The sequence below is a fragment of the Apodemus sylvaticus genome, chromosome 3 (assembly GCF_947179515.1).
Source record: "Apodemus sylvaticus chromosome 3, mApoSyl1.1, whole genome shotgun sequence".
NCBI classification, from domain to species: Eukaryota; Metazoa; Chordata; class Mammalia; order Rodentia; family Muridae; genus Apodemus; species Apodemus sylvaticus.
This window is the reverse complement of record NC_067474.1, coordinates 96,445,381-96,469,615: the sequence shown is the minus strand read 5'-3', so window position 1 is coordinate 96,469,615 and position 24,235 is coordinate 96,445,381. Positions and strand designations below refer to the sequence as shown.

Here is a 24,235-nt window from a genome sequence, read left to right as displayed (position 1 = left end):
TTTTAACACTATTGCTCTGTAATATTGCTTGAGGTCAGGGATACTGATCCCCCCAGAATTTCTTTTGTTGCTGAGAATAGTTTTAGCTATCCTGGGTTTTTTGTTATTCCAGATGAATTTGAGGATGGCTCTTTCTAACTCTGTGAAGAATTAAGTTGGGATTTTGATGGGTATTGCATTGAATCTGTATATTGCTTTTGGCAAAATGGCCATTTTAACTATATTGATTCTACCGATCCATGAGCATGGGAGGTTTTCCCATTTTTTGAGGTCTTCTTCCATTTCCTTCTTCAGAGTCTTGAAGTTCTTGTCATACAGATCTTTCACATGTTTGGTAAGAGTCACCCCTAGATACTTTATACTGTTTGTGGCTATTGTGAAGGGTATCATTTCCCTAACTTCTTTCTCAGTCTGCTTATCCTTTGAGTATAGGAAGGCCACTGATTTGCTTGAGTTGATTTTATAACCTGCCACTTTGCTGAAGTTGTTTATCAGCTGTAGGAGTTCTCTAGTGGAGTTTTTTGGGTCACTTAGGTAGACTATCATGTCATCTGCAAATAATGATAGTTTGACTTCTTCCTTTCCAATTTGTATCCCTTTGACCTCCTTATGTTGTCGAATTGCCCGAGCTAGTACCTCAAGGGGTACAGAGTTAAACAAAGAATTCTCAACTGAAGAACTTCGGATGGCAGAGAAGCTCAACTTCATTAGTCATTAGGGAAATGCAAATCAAAACAACCCTGAGATTTCACCTTACACCAGTCAGAATGGCTAAGATTAAAAATTCAGGAGACAGCAGGTGTTGGAGAGGGTGTGGAGAAAGAGGAACACTGCTCCACTGCTGGTAGGGTTGCAAATTGGTACAACCACTCTGGAAAGCAGTCTGGCGGTTCCTCTGAAAACTGGGCACCTTACTTCCAGAAGATCCTGCTATACCACTCCTGGGCATATACCCAGAGGATTCCCCACCATGTAATAAGGATACATGCTCTACTATGTTCATAGCAGCCCTATTTATAATTGCCAGATGCTAGAAAGAACCCAGGTATCCCTCAACAGAAGAGTGGATGCAAAAAATGTGGTAAATCTACACAATGGAGTACTATTCAGCCATTAGAAACAATGAATTCATGAAATTCTTAGGCAAATGGATGGAGCTAGAGAACATCATACTAAGTGAGGTAACCCTGACTCAAAAGGTGAATCATGCTATGCACTCACTAATAAGTGGATATTAACCTAGAAAACTGGAATACCCAAAACATAATCCACACATCAAATGAGGTACAAGAAGAAAGGAAGAGTGGCCCCCTGTTCTGGAAAGACTCAGTGAAGCAGTATTCGGCAAAACCAGAACGGGGAAGTGGGAAGGGGTGGGTGGGAGGACAGGGGAAGAGAAGGGGGCTTGTGGAACTTTTGGGGAGGGGGGGGCTAGAAAAGGGGAAATCATTTGAAATGTAAATAAAAATATATCGAATAAAAACATCTTTAAATGTCAAAAAAAACAAAAAAAAAACAAAAAAAAACAAAAAAAGAAGAAGAAGAAACTAGCATCACTGAGGTGAAATTTTCTGGGAATTGTTTTTTTTTTTTTTTCTTTTCTTTTTTTTTTTGATTTTTTTGATTTTGATTTTCTATATTCTTTGTTTACATTCCAAATGATTTCCCCTTTCCCCGTTCCCCCCTCCCCATATGTCCCATAAGCCTTCTTCTCTCCACCCATTCTCCAATCACCTCCCTCCTTTTTCTCTGTCCTGGTGCTCCCCTACAGTTCACGAAATTTTTAGGCAAATGGTTGGAACTGGAAAATATCATCCTAAGTGAGATAACCCAATCACAAAAGAATACACATGGAATGCAACCTCTGATAAGTGGATATTAATTAGCCCAGAAGCTCTGAATACCCAAGGCACAATTAGCATAACAAATGACTCCCATGAAGAAGGAGAGGGTCCTGATCCTGGACAGGACTTTAACACTAAAACAAGCAATGCCAGCAGAGCAGGCCAGCCAGAGAAGTTCTATACACCATTGTTCAGACTGCCAGGAAGATAGGACCTCAAACTGTTTTAAAGGCAATCTTGTACGCCGATTGATTATTTTCGCATATTTAAAGGTAAAGTGGCTTCTCTGTAGTTGACTCAACAATATAACAGAGATCTCTCAGAATCAGGATTTTATAAGAACCTTTTCTATTTCTGAGAAAAAATTAAAAGACAAGGCTCAAACCTAACCAGCATACACTGTATGCAGGTATGTGTGTGAAACTATTTATATTAGAATCCCACTTTTCTTCCAAAGCATAAGCCAATAAATCTTTTCTTCTGCACTATAGATTTCAAGGTCATGGCCAAAGATGTTTATTAGTATAATTACAATGTAGAAATAATACCACTAAGCCTTCAGTTTCAGATTTCGTAAGTTAATAGAAATAAAAGATTAAGACAAACGCCAACTATCTTCTAATTCTCAGCACCTGCAGCTTTCCTGGAGGGGTACACTCCTCCTTCAGGATCTTTCAGTTAGCTTACACTCAGCCTTCAACGTCATTAAAAATACTTGCCAAATAATTTTGTGATTTTAAAAAATGAATACATTTCCCCTTTTTCCATCTGTTTAAAACTATACTAAATCATTCTCTTATGGTATTCTTTAATATGTAAACTGTATTGCTATACATAGTGTATATTTTAAATGATTTTAAATTTAAAAATATCAAGATATGGCATAAATCAGAGGTTAAAAACCGCAAAATTGTGAAACAATTAAAAAGAACTCAATATAATGAATCCTAAATGTTAACAGACTTTCTCACCAGAATCTTTCTTCAGTTTCTAAGTACTCAAGATTCCATATGATTCTTTTTTTTTAATTTTTTTTAATTTTGTTTTCTATATTCTTTGTTTACATTCTGAATGCTTTCCCCTTTCCCGGTTCCCCCCTCCCCATTGATCTCATAAGCCCTCTTCCTTCTACCCATTTCCCAATCACTCCCCTCCCATTTCCCTGTCCTGGTACTCCCCTACAATGCTGGATCAACTCCTTTCAGAACCAGGGCTCTCTCTTTCCCTCTTCTTGGGTATCATTTGTTATGCTAACTGTCTTGAGAATTCAGAGCTTCTGGGCTAATTAATATCCACTTATCAGTGATTGCACTCCATGTGTATTCTTTTGTGATTGGGTTACCTCACTTAGGATGATATTTTCCAGTTACAACCATTTGCCTAAGAATTTCATGAATTCATATGATTCTTAAATGGAGTTTAAACTGTAAACATGCTCAGTGACAACAGGCTTGCCCGGCCTGCCGCCCGTGAAAGCTTCATGAGTTAATCACTAGTAATGAGCACAGAATGCAAACTTCAAAGAAAAAGCTGCAGTTGTGAAGGCCGGGTGCACTGTGCCTGTGAGACAGAGAACAGCAGTGGACAAGAAGGCCTAACTCCGGGCACCTGAACTCTCTTTCCCTGTCTTTACAATCAACAGAACCCACTGACCTGTTCAGACAGCTGGGGGGTCAGAAAGGGGGTGGCTTTTGTTTGTGTGAACATAATCTCTTTTTAGTGTGCTTTCCTTTTAATAAGCAGCAAACAGTAACATAGAATTCGGAAAATAAATACCCTGCTTGCTTTCTCACAAAAATAACCTGAATTATGATATTGTTGAGACTTAGTGAACCTTTTGCTGGCTACAGCGCGTCTGAATTTTTAAGGCTAAAGTAACTCTCAGCAGGTAAACTAGACTTTCATGTGCTGCCTCTTAGAACAACAAAGCTGCTTTCTTACAAGAACATTAGCTTAAACTAGATCATCTGCTGACGCTTGGGAACTTATACAATGCAGAAACTGTCCAACCACCTTCCAGGGAGACTGCCCCACTGAGTCCACTGCGTGAAAAGCACTGTTTCTTCTGGATGCCAATCAAGTGAAGGAAGTTCACCTGTAAACTAAGGATTCATAAACCTGTGTCGCCAAACAAAAATTTAAAAATGCTAATTCCTTTCCTGCTCTGTAATTTTAGAAAAAGAAAAAAATCATACAGAAAATTTTGTTTTAAAATTTAACCACCAGCAACCTATAGATTTTTTTTTCCAGATAATATTTGAGCTTCTATTGCTCTCTCCATTTCTATGGCCCTCTCTTCTGTATTACATTTACATATGCAAATATTTGTTTCTCTGAGTTCAGGAACAGCAATGTTTTTAAAGTCTTTCTTTTGAAAACTAATCTTCTAGAGTTTCTACATATAAAATAAGACTATATAATAAACAGAAATGTTTTGAGAGCTTTCCAATAAATTCAAAGCCACTGTCTAGGATCACTGGTTATATAACATTGCTAAAGAGTTCTCATGAATTCTTAACATCTGGAAGAATTGTCTCAGTCCTGTTTTCCTCCCTTCCTCTTTATTTTTGGGCCTCCCAAATGGGTCTAATCTTTCTTTCACGACCTCAAGATATGTTTCACACTTTACTACAACCACCAACTAACTACATATCTCATCAAATTTATGACCACCTTAAAATAAGATGAAATTCAAATCATAATCATTCACACAGAACCGATACCTTCTTCTGTCCCCCATGGGCATGCACACCATGGTGTACACACTCATGGCATGTACACACCACACACACACACATACACACACACTTAAATAAAAAGCATTTGTAGTTCATAAGGAAGAATCTAGTTCAAGGAGACAGCTCATCTTTGTAGCAAGCTCTAAGTCAGAAGCAGGGAAATTGTCTTCAGCTGCAGTATTTGTTGAACATTTATGCAGAAAGAGAAAACTTGATATTTAGAAATGTAAGACAGGAGTAAATGAAAGTATAGAAAACAAAAATGAAAAGAAAGACTGTACTCAGAATGACCAACCACCTATTTTCTAGTCCCCCAATCACAGCAAACTCACCGCAAACACACAAACTTGTACAAGGATGGTGGCTTTACTCCACAAAACAAAACAAAACTGAACAGGAATTGGAAGAGTTCTCCAAGGGCTAAATAAGCAACTAGTTCTGAATGTTGGTGCCAAGAAGGAAATTGACACACTCTTTAGAGGTCATCAGCTGCTTATAAGCAAATTCACAGACCATTCACTCTAAAACAAACCCATCAGTCACCAAGGCTTGCCTACATACAAAGGACCCCTAATTCGCTCTCCTTTTCCTTCATTCTTAAATGTGGATGCCCAAACACATCTTCCAATAAATTTGATGAAAGCCTTTGTTCCAGTTACTAGGACTACATAACAAATTACTCCACAGTGTACTGGTGTCAGACTCCTGCGTCTTAGGGTCATGTGCATTCTCTATTCATCAGAACACAGCACACAGCACACAGAGACTGCTATACTCACTCGTCTCCATGCCAGGCAGAGTGGCTGAAGGCCAGGGTACAATCATCTCAAGGTTGAGTCACATATCTGGCTATTGTTAGTAGTTTGTTGCATCAGATCTTAGCTAGGCCATTAGCTGAACACATGTATTTATAGCTTACTGTATGACTCAAGCATTCTCAGAGAATGATAGCTATGTTTCAAAAAAGAAGAGAAAGACAAGAGAAGAGAAAGAGAGGAATGAAAAAGAAGGAAGTCAAATAGTGAGAATATAAATCAAGCTGTGTAAGATGAATTCTCAAAAGCCATGATGTGTTATTTAATTAAAACTCACAGGAATTCAAACAAAGGGAAGCAGATCTGTGTCATAAAGAAAGATACAAGATTCGAGATGCTCTTGTGGGACCACAAATATTTTTGTGGTTGGGTTCTTTTAAATACAATCTTCCATACTATCCAACATGAAAAGAAAGATCAAAAGAAAAAATGGGAAAGATGACATAGATATAAATTATTCAAAAGGAAGAGTATTAGTTTATTAGTATTAGTATTAAGTATTAGTTTATTTTTTGTTAAACACTGTCTTAGTTAGGATTTCATTGCTGTGAAGAGACACCATGACCATGGCAACTTTTAAAAGGACAACATTTAATTGGGGTTGGTTTACAGATTCAGAGATTCAGTCCATTTCCTTATAGCAGGAAGCACAGCTGCATGCAGGCTGGCATTATGCTAGAAACAGAGAGTACTACATCTTCATCTGCAGGCAGCAGGAGACGGTCCCACTGAGCTTGGCTAGGGCATATATAAGATCTCAAAGCCTACCTCCAGAGTGACACACTTCCTCCAACAAGGCCATACCCACTCCAATAAGTCCACATCTCCTAAAACAGCCACTCCTATAGGCCAAGCATTCAAACTCATGAGTCTATGGGGGAATATCTATTTGAAACACAATAAACACAGTAGCAGACTACAACTTCAGAAGAAACAAATTATTTTTCTAAAGTTGTTATAGAAAAGAACCACAGATTAAAAGACATAAAACATATTGATAGAAATTCTAAAGAGAAACAAAATTTTACAAATCTAAAACAAAAGAACAGAGTATGAATAAATACATACAAAGGCCACAGAAGACCAAATACTCAAACATATGTGCCTTTAGGGAACATTTCATCCTTACACCATGATGCTTTTATAATTTATATGTATTATATGTAAGGCATTTCTGAGGATTACAGAGAACATAAGGCCCTACTTACAGTGGCTACATCACTGACAAGATCCAAGGTCTTTCAGAGAACCCATAGGGATGACAGTCACCTTCCCTTTACATCATCAAAGAAATAGTCTCTGAATTCATGGTAGGATCAGCCTTCTTCCAGAACTCTTTAATCCATGTCTATACTTTTTTTAAGATTTATTTATTATTATATCTAAGTACACTGTAGCTGTCTTTCAGACACACCAGAAGAGGGCATCAGATCTCTTTTATGGATGTTTGTGAGCCACCATGTAGTTGCTGGGATTTGAACTCTGGACCTTCAGAAGAACAGTCTAGTGCTCTTAACCGCTGAGCCATATCTCCAGCCCCCATGTCTATACTTTTAATTATCAACCATGTAATTGGTATGTTTAAGGGAAAGGGCTTTAGACACATTAGAGACTGTATATCTAATAGCATGAACTGGAAAAGTATTCTCTGAGATCCAGTCAGAGAAGGGGAAGGAAACATTCAATTTAATTCTTTTTCTGTTTTCATACCAAAAGGTTAATTTTGAAAGAGTTATGTAGAACAAAGAAAAAAATCAAATATATTCAATTAATATTACTTTTCTAAGAATAACAAACAGATCACCATCATTAAAGTCTGAGTATAGAGGGGGAAAAAAGAAACTATTTAACAGCCAGCCAGCGTGAGGTACGTACATAACAATGCTGTCCGAACAGTACTCTGGGCCATGCTGGAATCCTGGCAATGATTTGACCACTCCGAGAAATAGCATCAGAGGAAAAGCACATTAGAAGAAACCTTTCTTTTATATTGAATGACATCATTTCCCGTTTCCTGCTCCCCTTCATCCCTCCCATGCCCATGTCCCCTTCTTCAAACCTCTCCAGCGCTGTAAAAACCACAGCAAGTATAGAGTGACCATAAGGGACATTGAAGAGAGGAATAGCAGAGTCCGGGGGTTAAAAAAGGTTAAATGGGAAAAAACGGAAGGGGACTCCAATCTGAGATGGAAAGGGAGGTCAGTATAGAAGAAAATGAGCAGGGAAAAACCAATAACATCAAGGGAATTTAATAAAGCCCCAAGGGATCATGCTATTTTATTATTTCATAAAATCATACATAATACATGTAAGTGTGTACATGTATGTTTTTAATCAAGTTATGCCACTTGAGCTGAAATGCTCCCACCAGAGCCAAGGATTAGCAACCCCTCAATGGCAGGAGGCATATGAAACCTCCACCTACTTGTGCGGAGCAGCCCAGGGGACCCCCGTAACGACACAGGACGCTGCTGTCACCCTTGCTTGCCTCTCACTGGCGGAAGGCAATCCCCTATGGCTGAAGGCGCCAAACACTTGGGCACAGGAATCAGAATATTCAAGCTGGAATCCTTCCAAGTTAACCTCCTTCCTGCAGCATGGCTTCAGCAGCACAAGAAAGTAAGTTGCCAAGGAAGGGTAATGACCACAATCCGAACAAGCTAAGCTGCCAATGAACTATCACAACGACTATAGTGGCAAGATACTTCTAAAGGTGCAGTAGTGGCACTCATATCTTCATGACACCCAGCAGTTAATTGTACTGAAGACACACTCAATGGGAGGGAAATCATGCCGAGTACTAGAAACCTAGCCAACTACCCAGGGTAAGTGAGGTCATAGATCTTAGAAGAGAATCAATACCATCATTTTACTAAACCAGCAAAATTCCTAGCTGCATTCTAAAACTGAGGCTTACACACAAAACTAAATGTGATTCTCATTCCTCATCAAGGAAGTACCTCTTTACAGCAAATAGAAACTATCACAGAAAACCACAATAGGTCATAATGCATAGATCAGTGGGTTATGTGGAGACCAACACCAACAGAAACATCCACAACAGAACTCACTCAGGTAAGTCTCAAGATCATCATGGAAGAGGGGACCAGAAGGACTACAGAAATGCTTGTTCTAATCAGGGTACTAAGACAGCATAACACAGAAAACCATAAATGACTCATCAAGAGTACCAAGCCACATGCACGGACTATCAAAGGGATTTTTAAAGAAACTTTTTGAAGAAATGAACCAGTTTTCCTGCACAAGATTTGCTTTTTGTGTATTAAAAAGTTTATCTAAGTGCTCGCTTCGGCAGCACATATACTAAAATTGGAACGATACAGAGAAGATTAGCATGGCCCCTGCGGAAGGATGACACGCAAATTCGTGAAGCGTTCCATATTTTTCATCCACCATGATCAAGTAGGCTTTATCACGGGAATGCAGGGTTGGTTCAATATACGGAAATCCATCAATACAATCCACTACATAAACAAACTCAAAGAACAAAACCACATGGTCATTTCATTGGATGCTGAAAAAGCATTTGACAAAATTCAGCATCCTTTCATGCTTAAAGTCTTGGAGAGAACAGGAATTCAAGGCCCATACCTAAACATAGTAAAAGCAATATACAGCAAACCGGTAGCCAGCATCAAACTAAATGGAGAGAAACTTGAAGCAATCCCACTGAAATCAGGGACCAGACAAGGCTGCCCCCTTTCTCCTTATCTTTTCAATATTGTACTTGAGGTACTAGCTCGGGCAATTTGACAACATAAGGAGGTCAAAGGGATACAAATTGGAAAGGAAGAAGTCAAACTATCATTATTCGCAGACGACATGATCGTCTACCTAAGTGACCCAAAGAACTCCACTAGAGAGCTCCTACAGCTGATAAACAACTTCAGCAAAGTGGCAGGTTATAAAATCAACTCAAGCAAATCAGTGGCCTTCCTATACTCAAAGGATAAGCAGGCTGGGAAAGAAATTAGGGAAATGACCCCCTTCACAATAGCCACAAACAGTATAAAGTATCTTGGGGTGACTCTTACCAAACATGTGAAAGATCTGTATGACAAGAACTTCAAGACTCTGAAGAAGGAAATGGAAGAAGACCTCAAAAAATGGGAAAACCTCCCATGCTCATGGATCGGTAGAATCAATATAGTTAAAATGGCCATTTTGCCTAAAGCACTATACAGATTCAATGCAATACCCATCAAAATCCCAACTCAATTCTTCACAGAGTTAGAAAGAGCAATTATCAAATTCATCTGGAACAACAAAAAACCCAGGATAGCTAAAACTATTCTCAGCAACAAAAGAAAATCTGGGGGAATCAGTATCCCTGACCTCAAGCAATACTACAGAGCAATAGTGTTAAAAACTGCATGGTATTGGTACAGTGACAGGCAGGAGGATCAATGGAACAGGATTGAAGATCCAGAAATGAACCCACACACCTATGGCCACTTGATCCTCGACAAAGAGGCTGAAAACATCCAATGGAAAAAAGATAGCCTTTTCAACAAATGGTGCTGGTTCAACTGGAGGTCAGCATGCAGAAGAATGCGAATTGATCCATCCTTGTCTCCTTGTACTAAGCTCAAATCCAAATGGATCAAGGACCTCCACATAAAGCCAGACACTCTGAAGCTAATAGAAAAGAAACTGGGGAAGACCCTTGAGGACATCGGTACAGGGAGAAAGTTTCTGAACAGAACACCAATAGCATATGCTCTAAGAGCAAGAATTGACAAATGGGACCTCATAAAATTACAAAGTTTCTGTAAGGCAAAGGACACCATCAAGAGGACAAATCGGCAACCAACAAATTGGGAAAAGATCTTCACCAATCCTACATCAGATAGAGGGCTAATATCCAATATATATAAAGAACTCAAGAAGTTAGACTCCAGAAAACCAAACAACCCTATTAAAAAATGGGGTACAGAGTTAAACAAAGAATTCTCACCTGAAGAACTTCGGATGGCAGAGAAGCATCTTAAAAAATGCTCAACTTCATTAGTCATTAGGGAAATGCAAATCAAAACAACCCTAAGATTTCATCTTATACCAGTCAGAATGGCTAAGATTAAAAATTCAGGAGACAGCAGGTGTTGGAGAGGGTGTGGAGAAAGAGGAACACTCCTCCACTGCTGGTGGGGTTGCAAATTGGTACAACCACTCTGGAAAGCAGTCTGGCGGTTCCTCCGAAAACTGGGCACCTCACTTCCAGAAGATCCTGGTATACCACTCCTGGGCATATACCCAGAAGACTCCCCACCATGTAATAAGGATACATGTTCTACTATGTTCATAGCAGCCCTATTTATAATTGCCAGATGCTGGAAAGAACCCAGGTATCCCTCAACAGAAGAGTGGATGCAAAAAATGTGGTATATCTACACAATGGAGTACTATTCAGCCATTAGAAACAATGAATTCATGAAATTCTTAGGCAAATGGATGGAGCTAGAGAATATCATACTAAGTGAGGTAACCCAGACTCAAAAGGTGAATCATGGTATGCACTCACTAATAAGTGGATATTAACCTAGAAAACTGGAATACCCAAAACATAATCCACACATCAAATGAGGTACAAGAAGAAAGGAGGAGTGGCCCCTGGTTCTGGAAAGACTCAGTGAAACAGTATTCGGCAAAACCAGACCGGGGAGGTGGGAAGGGGTGGGTGGGAGGACAGGGGAAGAGAAGGGGGCTTACGGGACTTTCAGGGAGTGGGGGGCTAGAAAAGGGAAATCATTTGAAATGTAAATAAATTATATCGAACAAAAAAAATAATATATATATGGTGAAAAAAAAAAGGTTATCTAAATTACAGGAGAAAAAAAGAAAAATGCTGTAATATTCACAATAACCAAGACAGGCTCTAAAGATCCAGATGAGACTATGTGAATGAGGGTACCTGCCACCCCTGGGGGCAACACAACATTAGCTGTTGGAAGTGATAGACAGAAAACTGGGCATGCACACTGGAGAAATGGGTTAGGGTTCAAAGCACTTTGCGCTCTTGCAGCAGACCTCAGTTCAGTTCCCAGAATCCACTTGGTGGCTCAGGAGCATCTGTAACTCCAGTTCTAGGGGTAACAATGCCCTCTTCTGGCCTCCACTGGCACCAACTACATATGTGGTGTACATGCATACATACAGGCAAAACAATGATACATATTAAAAAATATTTATAACAAAGACAGGGCAGTGGTGGCACACGCCTTTAATCCCAGCACTTGGGAGGCAGAGACAGACGGATTTCTGAGTTTGAGGCCAGCCTGGTCTACAGAGTGAGTTCCAGGACAACCAGGGCTATACAGAGAAACCCTATCTCAAAAAACAAACAAACAAAAAAACAAAGAATGCATAAATAGGTCGCAACAACAAATATTCGCATACACATTGTGTCAACTTAACACAATTTAGAGTCATCAGAAAGGAAGGTGCGTCAGTTGAGAAAATGATTCCATGAGATCCAGCTGTAAGGTATTTTCTCAATTAGTGGGCAGCAGGGGAAGGCAAAGCCCACTGTGGATGGTGCCACTCATGGCCCAGTGCCCCTGGGTTCTTTAAGACAGTGGGGCTGAGCCAGCCATGGGAAGCAGTTCAGTAAGCAGCACCCCTCTCTGCCTTTCCCACCTCCTGCCTCCAGGTTCCCGCCCTGCTTGACCTCTTGCCCTGACTTCCTCCAGTGACGGACTATGGTCTGAGAGCACAAACCAAATAAACTTTCCTCCCAAACTTGCTTTTTGGTCATAGTGCTTTGCTGCAGCAATAGAAACACTAAGATACACATACATATTTACAAATTATACAAATCTACTAATTTAAAAGTCTATACAACTACAATATGTAATTGCACTCTATGTAAGTTATGATATATAAATTATATGAACATACATTATAAAATGTAAACTTGTATAACATATCTACGTACATCTGTATGTATGCATTGTAGAATGGTGTGTGTGCACGTGCGTACGTGTCTCTGTGTGTGTGTGCGTAGTGAATATGATGTAAAAACTAAAAAGCCAGTTTGTTCAGCTGGCTGTATTCCTCAGAAGTGCAGCACCTGTCTGGCATGCATGAGGCCTGGGGACCACAACCTAACAGGAGAAATCCGCCTGCCTCTGCCTCCCAGAGGGCTGGGATTACAGTCATGCACCACCACCGCCCGGCTTTTAAGAAGTTCTTATGCTGAAAAATTATAACTCTGATTTGCTATTCCTGGAGATCTTCATATTTCACATTTCAAAAGAAAAAAAATAGTTCACACATATTTGAAGAGAACCCCGATAAGCACTGCACATTTTGCATGTTGGAAGAGGATCCGCAGCTAGAATAAGGAGAATCCGTGTGGTGTGGCACTTCTCAGAGCTTGCTCACGTGCAGAAATCCTACCTGCAGTGAGCATGCCTTCCTAGGTCCGGCCTGCTAATGAACTGATGTTACCCAGCATGCTCAGCGGTGCCGAGCCTCCCAGGCATGGCATAATTAACCAGCTTGAACAGCGCACAAGTGGTTTCTGAGTTTTATAAGAAATCACAATCATACATACAACCTGCTCAATCCATTTCCTTTTTCCTGTATGTATGTTGGTATAAAGCTGACCATTTGGTGTTGTATAATCAGAAAGTGTACTCTGAAGTTTCAATAGTTAAAACTGCTACAACCTGACTATTCACCAATAGGAAAACAAACACACTAGCATACTCATGAGACAAAATATTTCATAAACATGCCTTAAGTATTTTTAATATTTTTATTTAGTTATATAAAATCTAGGTTTGAAATAATCCCACTAACTGTTCCCAAATGGCAAACCCATAAACCCATGACCTGGCTGCTAAAGGATGGCCCTTAACTCATCTCCCTCACATCTACCTCCAAATCAAAGCAGAGCCTCTGCATCCTGACCCCTGCACTCTGCTGAAGGCCCGCATCACATTGAGTCAGGAGTCTACTGTAACCTCTCATTTCTTTGTTTCTGCTTTTGTGTACCTCCACTCTATATTCTAATGTATGCCAGAATTAGGCTTTGACATGCTAATGAAAACAACACCTCTGATATCTAAAAAACTGAACACAAAATAATAGCATCTCTACAGATGATTTTGGAATTTTTAGTAGTGGTTAAATACAAATGAAAAATGAGGTTACATAAAGGATTTTGTTTATTAATTTTATAATAAACATGCTTGGTTACAAAAAACAAGTTAAGATGCCTGTAAAATAATTATGCAAAGTTGAATTATATAATATAAAATACTTCAAATAATGTTTAAAATGTAATCTAATCAAAGTACTCAATTAAGAAGTGATAGTTTTAACTTCAAATAACAACTGAATGAGAACAAATTTAAGCATGAAAAGAATATTTAGTTACCTATGAAACTATGCACTTTGAAAACAACAACATATATCCTAAGCTTAAACTAAGAAGACGGGTATTATATTTTAGTATGTGTTTTTCTGATGTTCAGGGTAACAAAAACTAGAATGTCATTTTATGAATCTTTAGCTTCTAAACTGAATTTTCTGCTAAGCTATTATTTATAAAGAGATATGAACACTGTTGCTTTCTTAATTCTTCCTTGACCTTCAAATATAATTGACTACCCTGTAGGTCTCAATAGTGTAACCTGCTAGGAAGATAAAAACATATGGGATTAAAGTAAAAAAAGATAAAATTTTTAAATTAAGTAATGATGTTAATAATCCTGCTCCGTGAAAATAAATTATATGGTAGGCATTAATTATTATATTCCACATATGTCCATTAAAAGATGCTTAAATTGCTTCATATATTTTTTCTTTCATTAACATATATTCACAGAACTGGGTTACATAAGGATATCTTCACAAAGGTATATAAATTACTTTTGGGTGCACACTCTTTTACCCTCTTTTATTCTCCTCCCTACTATTTCTCCTGTCTCCATATGCAGTTTAATTTCATCTTATATACATGTATGTGGGTACACATGCATTATATATGTATGTATATGTGTGTGCATGAAATCTAGGACCCACAAATGAGAGAAGGTATAGATTTGTTGTTCTGAGACTGACTTGATTTACTTAATGATTATCTTCAGTTGCATCTATTGTCCTGAAAACATGACATTGTTCTTTATAGCTGAAACAAACTTCACTGTAGATATATACCATGTGTTTTTAATTGTTTGAGAATTTCACATAAGAACACACTATATTAACATCATTTCTACCTTTCTCTCTCCCTTCCCCAACCCCTCCCATATACCACCCACCACCCACTCTGAAATTTACAACCTCCTCTTCTTTAGTTGTTCTGAGTGTGTGTGTGTGTGTGTGTGTGTGTGTGTGTGTGTGAGAGAGAGAGAGAGAGAGAGAGAGAGAGAGAGCGCGCATGTGTGTACCACATACTGAGTCCAGTTACTATTGCCCATATGTCATCTGTTTAGTCTTTCACTTGATTGGGTAGGGTTGTCCTAAGATGTTATTTGAGGCACCATTTCTCTGATTTCTTTTTTCATTTATCATTTCTATATAGGAAGGCTACCTAAAGATCTGGGGGTTAATTCTGGATCCTACTACTTTGCCAAAAGTGTTTATCAGCTTTATGAGTTTCCTGGTAGATCTTTTAGGGTCATTTATATATGCAACCATATCATCTACAAATAAAGATACTTTTGACTTCTTCCTTTCCTATTTGTGTTCCCTTATTGTCCCTCAGTTGTCTCACTGCCCTAAGACTTCAAGTACTATACTTAATAACGATGAGAGATTGAGCAGCCTTGTCTTGGTCCTGATCTTAGTAGAAATGCTTTGGGCTTATTGCTGTTTTGGTTAATACTGGCTGTGGGCTTGCTGAAAATCGCTGTGTTATATTGAGGTGTGCCCCTTGTATCCCTAGTCTCCCCAGGACATTTATCATGGAGGGATGTTGTATTTTGTCAGACTTTCCTGAATCTATTTAGATGATCGTGTGTTTTTCTCTTCTTTCAGTTTGTTTATATAGTGTAATACATTTATCGCTTTACATGTATTGAACCATCCCTACATACCTATGATGAAGTCTACTAGATCTTAGTGGATAATTATTTGATATGTTCTTAGACTCAATTTGCAAGAATTTTATTGAGAATAAAATAAACAAGTAAAATAATAAAATAAAAGTAAAATAAAATAAACAAGTGTCTATGGAGGTCAATAATCTTTATTTTCCTATGTTTTTCAATACCTGACAATTAGCATAAGATTACAATTTTATTTTATAATATTTAAAGACTTGACCAGCACATTTTATATTCATACCACTTGAGATTCAAATTTTCTTATTTGATGTCCAATCATGTGACTTGTAATGCAAAATTCTGTGCTCTCTACCCTACAGTAGCATTCTTGCTTAATGATTTCCAAGCTCTTTCTATAGGAATACTGGTTCTATAAAAGCTAGACTACTTTCAAGATAACTTCTCAGCTAAAGCGTCCTTGAATCATAATGGAATTATACACTAAGATTCTATATTTGTGTGTGGAGAGACTGTGGCGTCTGTGCTTATCCAGTCCCCAGAGCAGCTGCCAAGTTCCCACGTGTCCAGTAGACATGCTCTCTAGAGCCCCTTTCACAGCAGCCCTTCGTGGCTTCTAGCTCCATGAAAATAGATGTTCTCTAAGTCATGAGTTATAAGGCCTAAATTTTCCTGTTTTGATTATCAACTCTAGCTTCCAACCCATCTGCGAGCTCCAAGGAGCTATTTAGACTTCCATTCCTGCCTCCTTATTTCTAGTACTAAAATACTTTAATCCTGATTGTTTACCACAAACTCCACTGTTATACTCTCTGTAGAGAGCTTCCACTCACCATCATTTAAGTATGTTAGAAAATTAATTTTCAACATGCTTATGTTGAAAACTGAAACTCTTTAAAGGTATTGGATCATGGAGCCTCTATCCTCGTGAAAGGATTGTCATTATTAAGGGACTAGATTAGTTGTCATGGAAGTGAACTCCTTAAAAAAGGACCTTTTGCCACCTTCCCTTTCTCTCACACCCGTGCTGCCTGGCACTCTGCACGCTGCCACAGGATGATGCAGAAAGGCCGTCACTACATGCCTCACCTTCATGGTGGACTTAAACCCTCTGGAACCGGGAAAAATGAATCTGTCCATGTGAATGACCAAGCCTGTGGTGATCTGGTCAAAGGAAGGACAAAGACACCACTCCATGTAGGGCTGAGCCATAAACAGTCTTTATTACTTACTCTTTTGTTTTATGTTTATTTGTTTGCAATTTTTCAAATATGCAAAAATCTTCAGCTCACAGGCCACAGCCTAATACGATCGATTTAACATAACAACATAGTAAGAAAGAAAAAAATAAACAATGTATCTCAATGGGTTCACAGAATAAATTTTTCATTATCCAACATCAATTTGTGATTTTTAAACGTGCATAATCTAAAATTAAAATCCTCTTGACACTCTCCAAAATCCAACTAAAAACCAAAAGCAAATGCCCTTCTTTTCTAACATTTATTTATTATGTATATGTATCATGTATGTGAGTACACATACATACATGAATGTTCAGGTCAGAGGACAACTTCTGTGGGGGTTGTTCTTTCCTTCCACCACATGAGACATGTGTGAGACATCCACACACACTAAATTAATCAATAAGTAAATGTAAAGAAACTACTAAAACTAAAATCCTTAAAAAATGTAGCTGTTTTCAGATAATATACCATAGGTAACTTTTTTATTCATCTGTATTGTCTTTGTCTTCTATTCATGAGTGTGTTTTATATCATAAATAGGAAGATACAAATCTTACTGTTTTAAAGTCTTATGAAAACCACAGAAGAGTATTTGTCAAGAATATAATTGTTTTCAAATAGTATCTGAATTTAGTCTCGGGAAAATCCCGTAACTTGGGTCTCATTATCCCCATCTCTGCAGGACAAAGTGAGGCTGAGAAAGGTTAAGTAGATTGCTCAAGTGACAGAACAGGGATTTGAATGAGAGAATCCTTGTTCCAAGGCCAGTTGGTTTTTTCCACTGAACCATGCTACCTCCCACAAGAGAACATTTTTACATTACCACCTGCTAGTTCTAATTAAGAGATAGTAATTAAACAATTTTCCACTCCTGACAACAATATTTAAGCGACTCATATTTTAAGGAAACTAATATAAGCAACTCTCAGCTGGAAGATATGATACATAAACATAAGTGCCAACACTTACAGAGAGACTCCCATATGACTCCATCAACTATATTACCTATTTATAGGATATAAAGCACAAAAATATTAGTGACAAATATACTTGTAAAAATGCTGAACTTGATTGATAATCAAAGAAATATAAATCAAAATAACAAACATATGTATTAAGTTGGCAAAAATTGTAGAAATAGTAATTGCCAGATTGGGCAACTGCACAGTCCTCAAACATCTAAGAACTGATGAGATTCATTAAAAACTTGCTGAGAGCCAACTGATAATACATGCACTTCAAAAATGTCCATGGGAGACCAGGTGTGGTGGCGTATGCCTGTACCTCAGTGCTGGGAAGGTTAACACACGGGGATCATGACTTCAAGGTCAGTCTGGACTTTTATGGCAAGACTCTGATCTCAAAATTAAACAGTTTGTGGCTTTTGACCAAGTAATTCCTCATCTAAGAGTTAATCATGATTAAGAAGTCACAGATGTACAGATAAAGATTTAGATATAGATATCTTATACTTCTCTAAGGGGGAAAATGAAGATGAGGGAGAATATGGGATAAATCTGAATTTATTAACAATAACTTAATAAAGTACAGATACATCCTGTCTTAAACAGAGTCTAGAAAGGGCAGAGTGCTGGTTAAATGGTTATAGCCAGGCATAAAGAATAAATCCTGGTTCTCTATTCTTCCTTGACTATAGTTAATAATGTTGTTTCAAAATTACTAAAAGAGTGAATGGTAAATGATGTGACTACAAAGAAATATGTGAATAATAAATAAATTAATTACGCTGAAATGAAACTTCTACAATTATGCATTTGTTTTTTAAATATTACCCTGTACCCCATAAGAGTATGCAACTGTATCCATATATGTATACATACACACATGCATGGGTATATACATAAATGAATTCAGAGCACTGGGGTCATTTCTCAGGCCTGTCACTTTGCTTTTGGACATATCATTGCTCACTAGCCTGAGTTCACTGATTAGGCAATTCTGGCTAGCCAGCAAGTACCAGGAATCCAACTATTTCTGCTTCATCAGCACAGCATTACAGGCATGCCACCACACTTGACTTTTTAACTTGGGTGCTGAGGATCAAGCTCAGCTTCTCACTTGGCAAGCAGTTTACCATTGAGCTATCTGTTGTAGAACAGTTTCTTCCAAATTGAAAAATTCCTTCAGGAAGCTCTCTAAGCAGAGAGATTAACAAGTCAAATTACCTTCAGGAAGTCCCTGAAACTGATCAGGTTTACAGGCCCCTCCCTCCCAGAGTAAGCAATAAAGTTGATTGACAGTCACTCTCAGATAAGCCCAGCTGAAGAAAAGACTCTTAGCCAAACCAAATTGTCAAGAAGACTCTCAGAGGAGCAAAGCTGCAAAGATGCTGAATCCAAACCAGCTGCCTAGAAGACGTTTAGACCACAGTAACTTAGAAGGAACACTCTCCAACCTGTTGATGTGTCTGCCTACAGGCTGTGCAGTATGCTCCAGGTTCCCAGCTTTATGAAATGTCATCCATGCTGGGGTGGACCTTGGTGATGCTGCTGTCTTTGAGTCATTTCTGTTCTTTTTGTAACCCCTCACCCATACTCCTGTAACTAACCCCACTAAAACTCAATTGGTTCACCAAGTTGAACTCTGGTAGTATCCATACTTCGATCAATCATGGGTTCCCTATCCAGGATGAGTAGACATGTGTGTTGCATCTCCCCAGGAAAAATTCTGTATGTAACACAATCTTTGAAACCACAAGTATATAAATGCTGTCAATTAAAAAGGAAAAAGGTAAAATGTTACATATATTAAAGAATTCAATTCCAAAAACCATTACTGGGGACTCTGCCAGGCCTTGGTTTGCTCCTTCCTGTGGGCTCTCAGCCCCCCTTCTGTTCCATCCCCATTCCTTCGTGTCAGCCCTGATGCCTAAACACATCTACCTGGGACCATAGTAGCCACATGGCTAGGACTCAGGTAAGGTGAATCACACCCTCCTTCCTGTGCAGAATCTCAGCAGCCCCCTTCTCACCTGCTTGCAGGTGGCCCTCCTCCCACCTCAACACCATTCACTGGATACTTGGTACAGACCCAGAGTCCCCTTAGCCCTTTCATTCCTGTTTCTCCAGATCATCCTTTGTCTCACTGCAATGTGTTTGTGGGAGGCTCTCCTCCCACCATACCTCCAACTCCCTGGGGGCCTGCCTGACGGTGTGGACAGGATCCACTGAAGCCCCTCTTAGCCTTTCTTCTATCCCATCTCTAGCCCTCTGCCACCCAACAAGCTGAAAAAGCACTCTCTATTAGTCAACCCACAGCTAGCACATTTTCCTAAGATCTAGAATGGACAACAGAAACTAATCAACAGAGTTCCCACACAACAAAGACTAGACCAGACATGAGCACCTAGAATCATCTCAATTGTCCTTATTCCAAAGACTAGACACCAGCACAAAATATACCAAATTTCACAGGCAAAGCAATATGCCTCCACTAGAACCAGTAACCCTGCTACAGTGGGCCCTGAGAAGTGTATTATTGGCTGAAGCACAAGACAAGGACTTCAAAACAATTTTGAATATGCTCAAGGACCTTGAAGAAGATATGAATGAAAAGATATGAAAGAAGTCCTAAAACACAAACAGTGGAATAAAATAATGAAAACAACTCTCAATGTGAAAGGGGAATTCAAAGAAATAGAATCATTAAAGAAACCCAAACAAAAATAAATCTTGAAGTGAAAATTTTAAGAAGTCAAACAAGAACCTCAGAGGCAAGCCTCACCAACAGACTACAAAACAGTGAAGAGAGAATCTCAGGCACTGAAGACAAGGCAGAAGAAACGGATATCCCAGTCAAAAGAATGTTAAGTCTAAAAACATCCAGTCACAAAATATCTAGGAAATCCAGGACACTGTGTAAAAACAAAGTCTAAGAAGACAGGAATAGAGGAAGGAGAAACATCACAAATCATAGGAAGATTCATCCTGAGGGAGGTAATCCAGATCCCAGATGCAAGTAGTGATGTTCTCTCCTATGTCTGAGTGCTATCTCTTAAGCTTCTGCTAGGCATGCAACAAACCATATGACTACTGAAGTTAGGTGTAGAGTAAAGAGCTGGGGGATCCTGAGAAAGCAGAACTACAATGTGTAGTTATGGAAAGACCGGGCAGACAAGAACAGGAGGATTGAAAGGGGAGAGGGAGAAGAGATGAGTGTAGAGGATGTTTAACGCAGCAACATGGGCTTCTCTGGCACGAGATCACATCCAAAGACCTTCTATGTCTTTGGCCAGAATAAAGATGTACTCTGGATTACAGTCTGATCTGGCTGGATACAGACATGCCCTTTAATACACACCTTTAATCCCTAACAATGAAGGTAAGATTAGTCTGTAAGAGGAAACAGCCATGTTTGAAAGTGACATCTAACTGAGGGGCAGAAAAAACTGACAAATTAGAGAAAAATTTGATAGAATAGGATATGGCCAAATTATTTATCACAAACTGATGGTAATGCCCTATTGCTGAAGACAACATTCCCATATCTCATTAAACACAGAGAAGCTGAGTTGGTGCCTAACTAGAGGCTTCACCCCTACTGACTAGTATCCATGGTACTAGATGGTACTCTGAATACTACTAGAGGAGAAAAGTAACTACAAATCCAGCTACCAACCCTGAAATCTTCTAGAGTGACCTGCCTTCATGACAGGCCTTCATGCTGTTGCAATAGTGGCACATACATTGTGGGAGTAACCAACCACTCTCTGTTAGATTGAAGGTCTATTCTACAAGATGGAAACCATGCCTGTCACTACCTAGGTGGCCATGGGCCTAGGGGGAAACCAAATAAACATAACAAAACACTAACTCCTGATGCTATTCTGCTATACCCATAGATCAGTGCCTCTCTACACCATCAGCAGAGACAAAGCCTCTTACAGTAGATAGGGACTAATACAGAGACCCATGTGCAGAGAGTAAGATACTTCATAAAATTCAGTCCTAAATGAGATTGTCTTCATCAAACCCCTCCCCTGAGGACTCAGCGAGCTATGTGGAAGAGGACACAGAAAGGCTGTAAAAGGCAGTGGGAAAGATGATACCAAGGTAATAGTGGCTCCTCAGACACAACAGGATGGATGCAAATATGAACGCACACAGATTGAGGCAGCATGCTCAGGGAGTGCACAGTTCAAGTCCAACAGGATCCCAGTGCTGAGAGGGAGAAGCAGACACAGACTCCTGTCCCTAACAAGAAGCATTCTCCAACTGACATCCACTTGCAAAGGAAATTTTTTTCCAATGATCTCACTATATATATTAACCACACCTAAGGATAGTAGTAGACAGTCAACACAAAATGAACTCAATGGTATTTCTGTAGATGTTTTCACTCATATGGCTTTGTTTGGGCATTTTTGTCTCACTGATCTTTGGCTTGTATGTTACAGTTTCTGAATTTATGTTTTTATACTCTGTGTGTATGTGCATGTGTACATGTGTTTCTTGTGGGTTTTTCCTTTTTTATTATTGTGGTTTGGTTTTTCTGTTTGCCTATGTTTTCTAAAGAAAGAGGAATAAAGGGTGTAGAGTCGGTAGTTAGGCAGATGGAGTAGATATGAGAGGAAATGGGGGAGGGGAACCATGATCAGAATATATTAGATAAAAAGTTGTTTTCAATAAAATATTCATTTAAAAAACTATTACTGGAAAAGCACTCACTTTGCCTTCAACCAGTCATTAAAGCTGACCTTTACAGTGTCCATACATGTCCTTACAGCCTGTAAGTACCATGGAATGACACTTCACACCATTCTTACAAGCCATTTACAGAGGAAGATTTCACACCTACGGATCTGTCCTCTCTCCGGGAGCTATATCACACACACACCACACACACACACACACCAGGATCCACACAAGGAGCAAATAACTCATGATACAAGAGATGCTCTACCTTAACAGCTTCTCCGAGAGTCTGGTTTTTGTCAGCCTCCTCACTGGAGTGCAGTTCAAGTCTATAATTCAACTCCTGCAGTTGCTGGGCCTGTTCATTCAGCAGCATTTGTGCCTGCTGTTCCCGAAGTAATGCATTATTTAGTTCTTCACATGCACTTTCAAACTTCTCGTGGGTGATCAATTTCTTTAAAAAGAAGAGAAAAAAAGTTGCAAGCCAATTGTATCACCGTACTATTTGTTCTTTCAGAGCTTCATTTACCAACATAATGAATGCAATATGGGGCTGGAGAGGTGGCCCCATGCTTAAGAGCACTTACTGCATGCGCTTCACGAAAATAAGAGTTCAGTTCCCAGCACCCACCAGGTGGGGGCAGGGGCTCACAACCACCTAGGACTCCAGCTGTGGGGGACCTAATGTCCCCTTCTGACCTCCGTGGGTGCCTGGACACATACACTCACACAGTGTACATGAATACATATATACATAAACAGATATATTTATGCAAAATAATATAACAAACATTTCTAAGAATTTATTATAACACAAAACATTAAATTTGTTTTCCTCAAAATAAAAAGTAAGGTAAACTATCAGTTTAGTTTTTAAAGTATAACAATCATACTTTTACTGTTATCTTTTTAGTCAAAATCTTAACACTTGAAATTCCAAACTTTGTGTAAAAATGATGATTAAAAGACTGAAAGCCTTTAAGATGGATACTCAAATGACCATAAGTATCCAGAGATCCCCTGTGTCTGTGTTCAGTGGCCACACTCGATGGCTCTCTCTGGCCCGTGCCCTCTGAGGTCTGGCAGTCCCACCCATGCTCTCACTGTCATGCTACGTCGGTTCCTTTTCCCACAGTCATTATCAAAACGTGCCTTCCTTGTTTTCCCACACAGATCCATCTTGCATGGCAGTAGCTGCACTGCACTGAGAACTCCTTTAGCTTTCTCCCCCAACACAGAGAATAAATAAAGAATGCTCCTTATGCCAGAACATAAAGGATGACTTGCAATAAGGTGACTACTCTGTGAGAGCGCTCAGGAAAACTAACAACAGCTCTCACGGGCCACCGTTCCTCAAAGGTACGTGGGATCTAGGTCAGACATACTCCAATATCCCTTCTTCCAAGTGTTTGCATTAGTAAAACAAGAAACTTGACACTGTGATCTTGGAGTGAAAAGAGAAAAATGTCTCACAAAAGGTACGTGTGCCATTCCCCCAACCTCGAGCTGGCTAACCAGACAGGCCTTAATTGTTTGCCACAGTCGGTTTTCTGCCAACCTGGGTGGAAGTCTATTATTTTACCACATCCACAGTTTCCTGCAGAGGCATCTGACTACCTCAGATGCTGCGAGCTTGTTTTGCGACAAGATACAGGCGAAACAGGGGATGGGTTTTCCCATATATATTCAGAGTTAAACATTAAATATTGAGCCTTGATCAGAAAGAGCTTCATCTTGGCTCCTTCTTTCTCTTTCATTCCTAGATTTCCTTCCAGTGTACCCAGTTCTCCATGGCCGTGGGGCCAGCTACAAAGTACATGTGGAAGTAGGGAAACACAGTATCTTCATTATACCGCCTGCACATGTTTAAGAGTCGGAGCTTTCCCGCTGCGAAACGGGACTT

The 24,235-nt window shown here is 39.2% G+C and overlaps 1 protein-coding gene and 1 non-coding gene across 2 annotated transcripts in view; one reads left to right on the top strand and one right to left on the bottom strand.

The window, feature by feature from the left end:
• Positions 1-24,235, bottom strand: part of Ccdc171 (coiled-coil domain containing 171) — a 338,028-nt gene that overhangs the window by 161,041 nt on the left and 152,752 nt on the right. The window contains exon 21 of the mRNA XM_052176698.1: positions 22,601-22,786. Coding sequence (XP_052032658.1) covers positions 22,601-22,786 — 186 coding nt within the window. The remainder of the gene's footprint in view (positions 1-22,600; positions 22,787-24,235) is intronic.
• LOC127682027 (U6 spliceosomal RNA) lies at positions 8,698-8,804 on the top strand. The gene has a single exon (XR_007977329.1). It is a non-coding gene; the product is annotated as a U6 spliceosomal RNA (small nuclear RNA).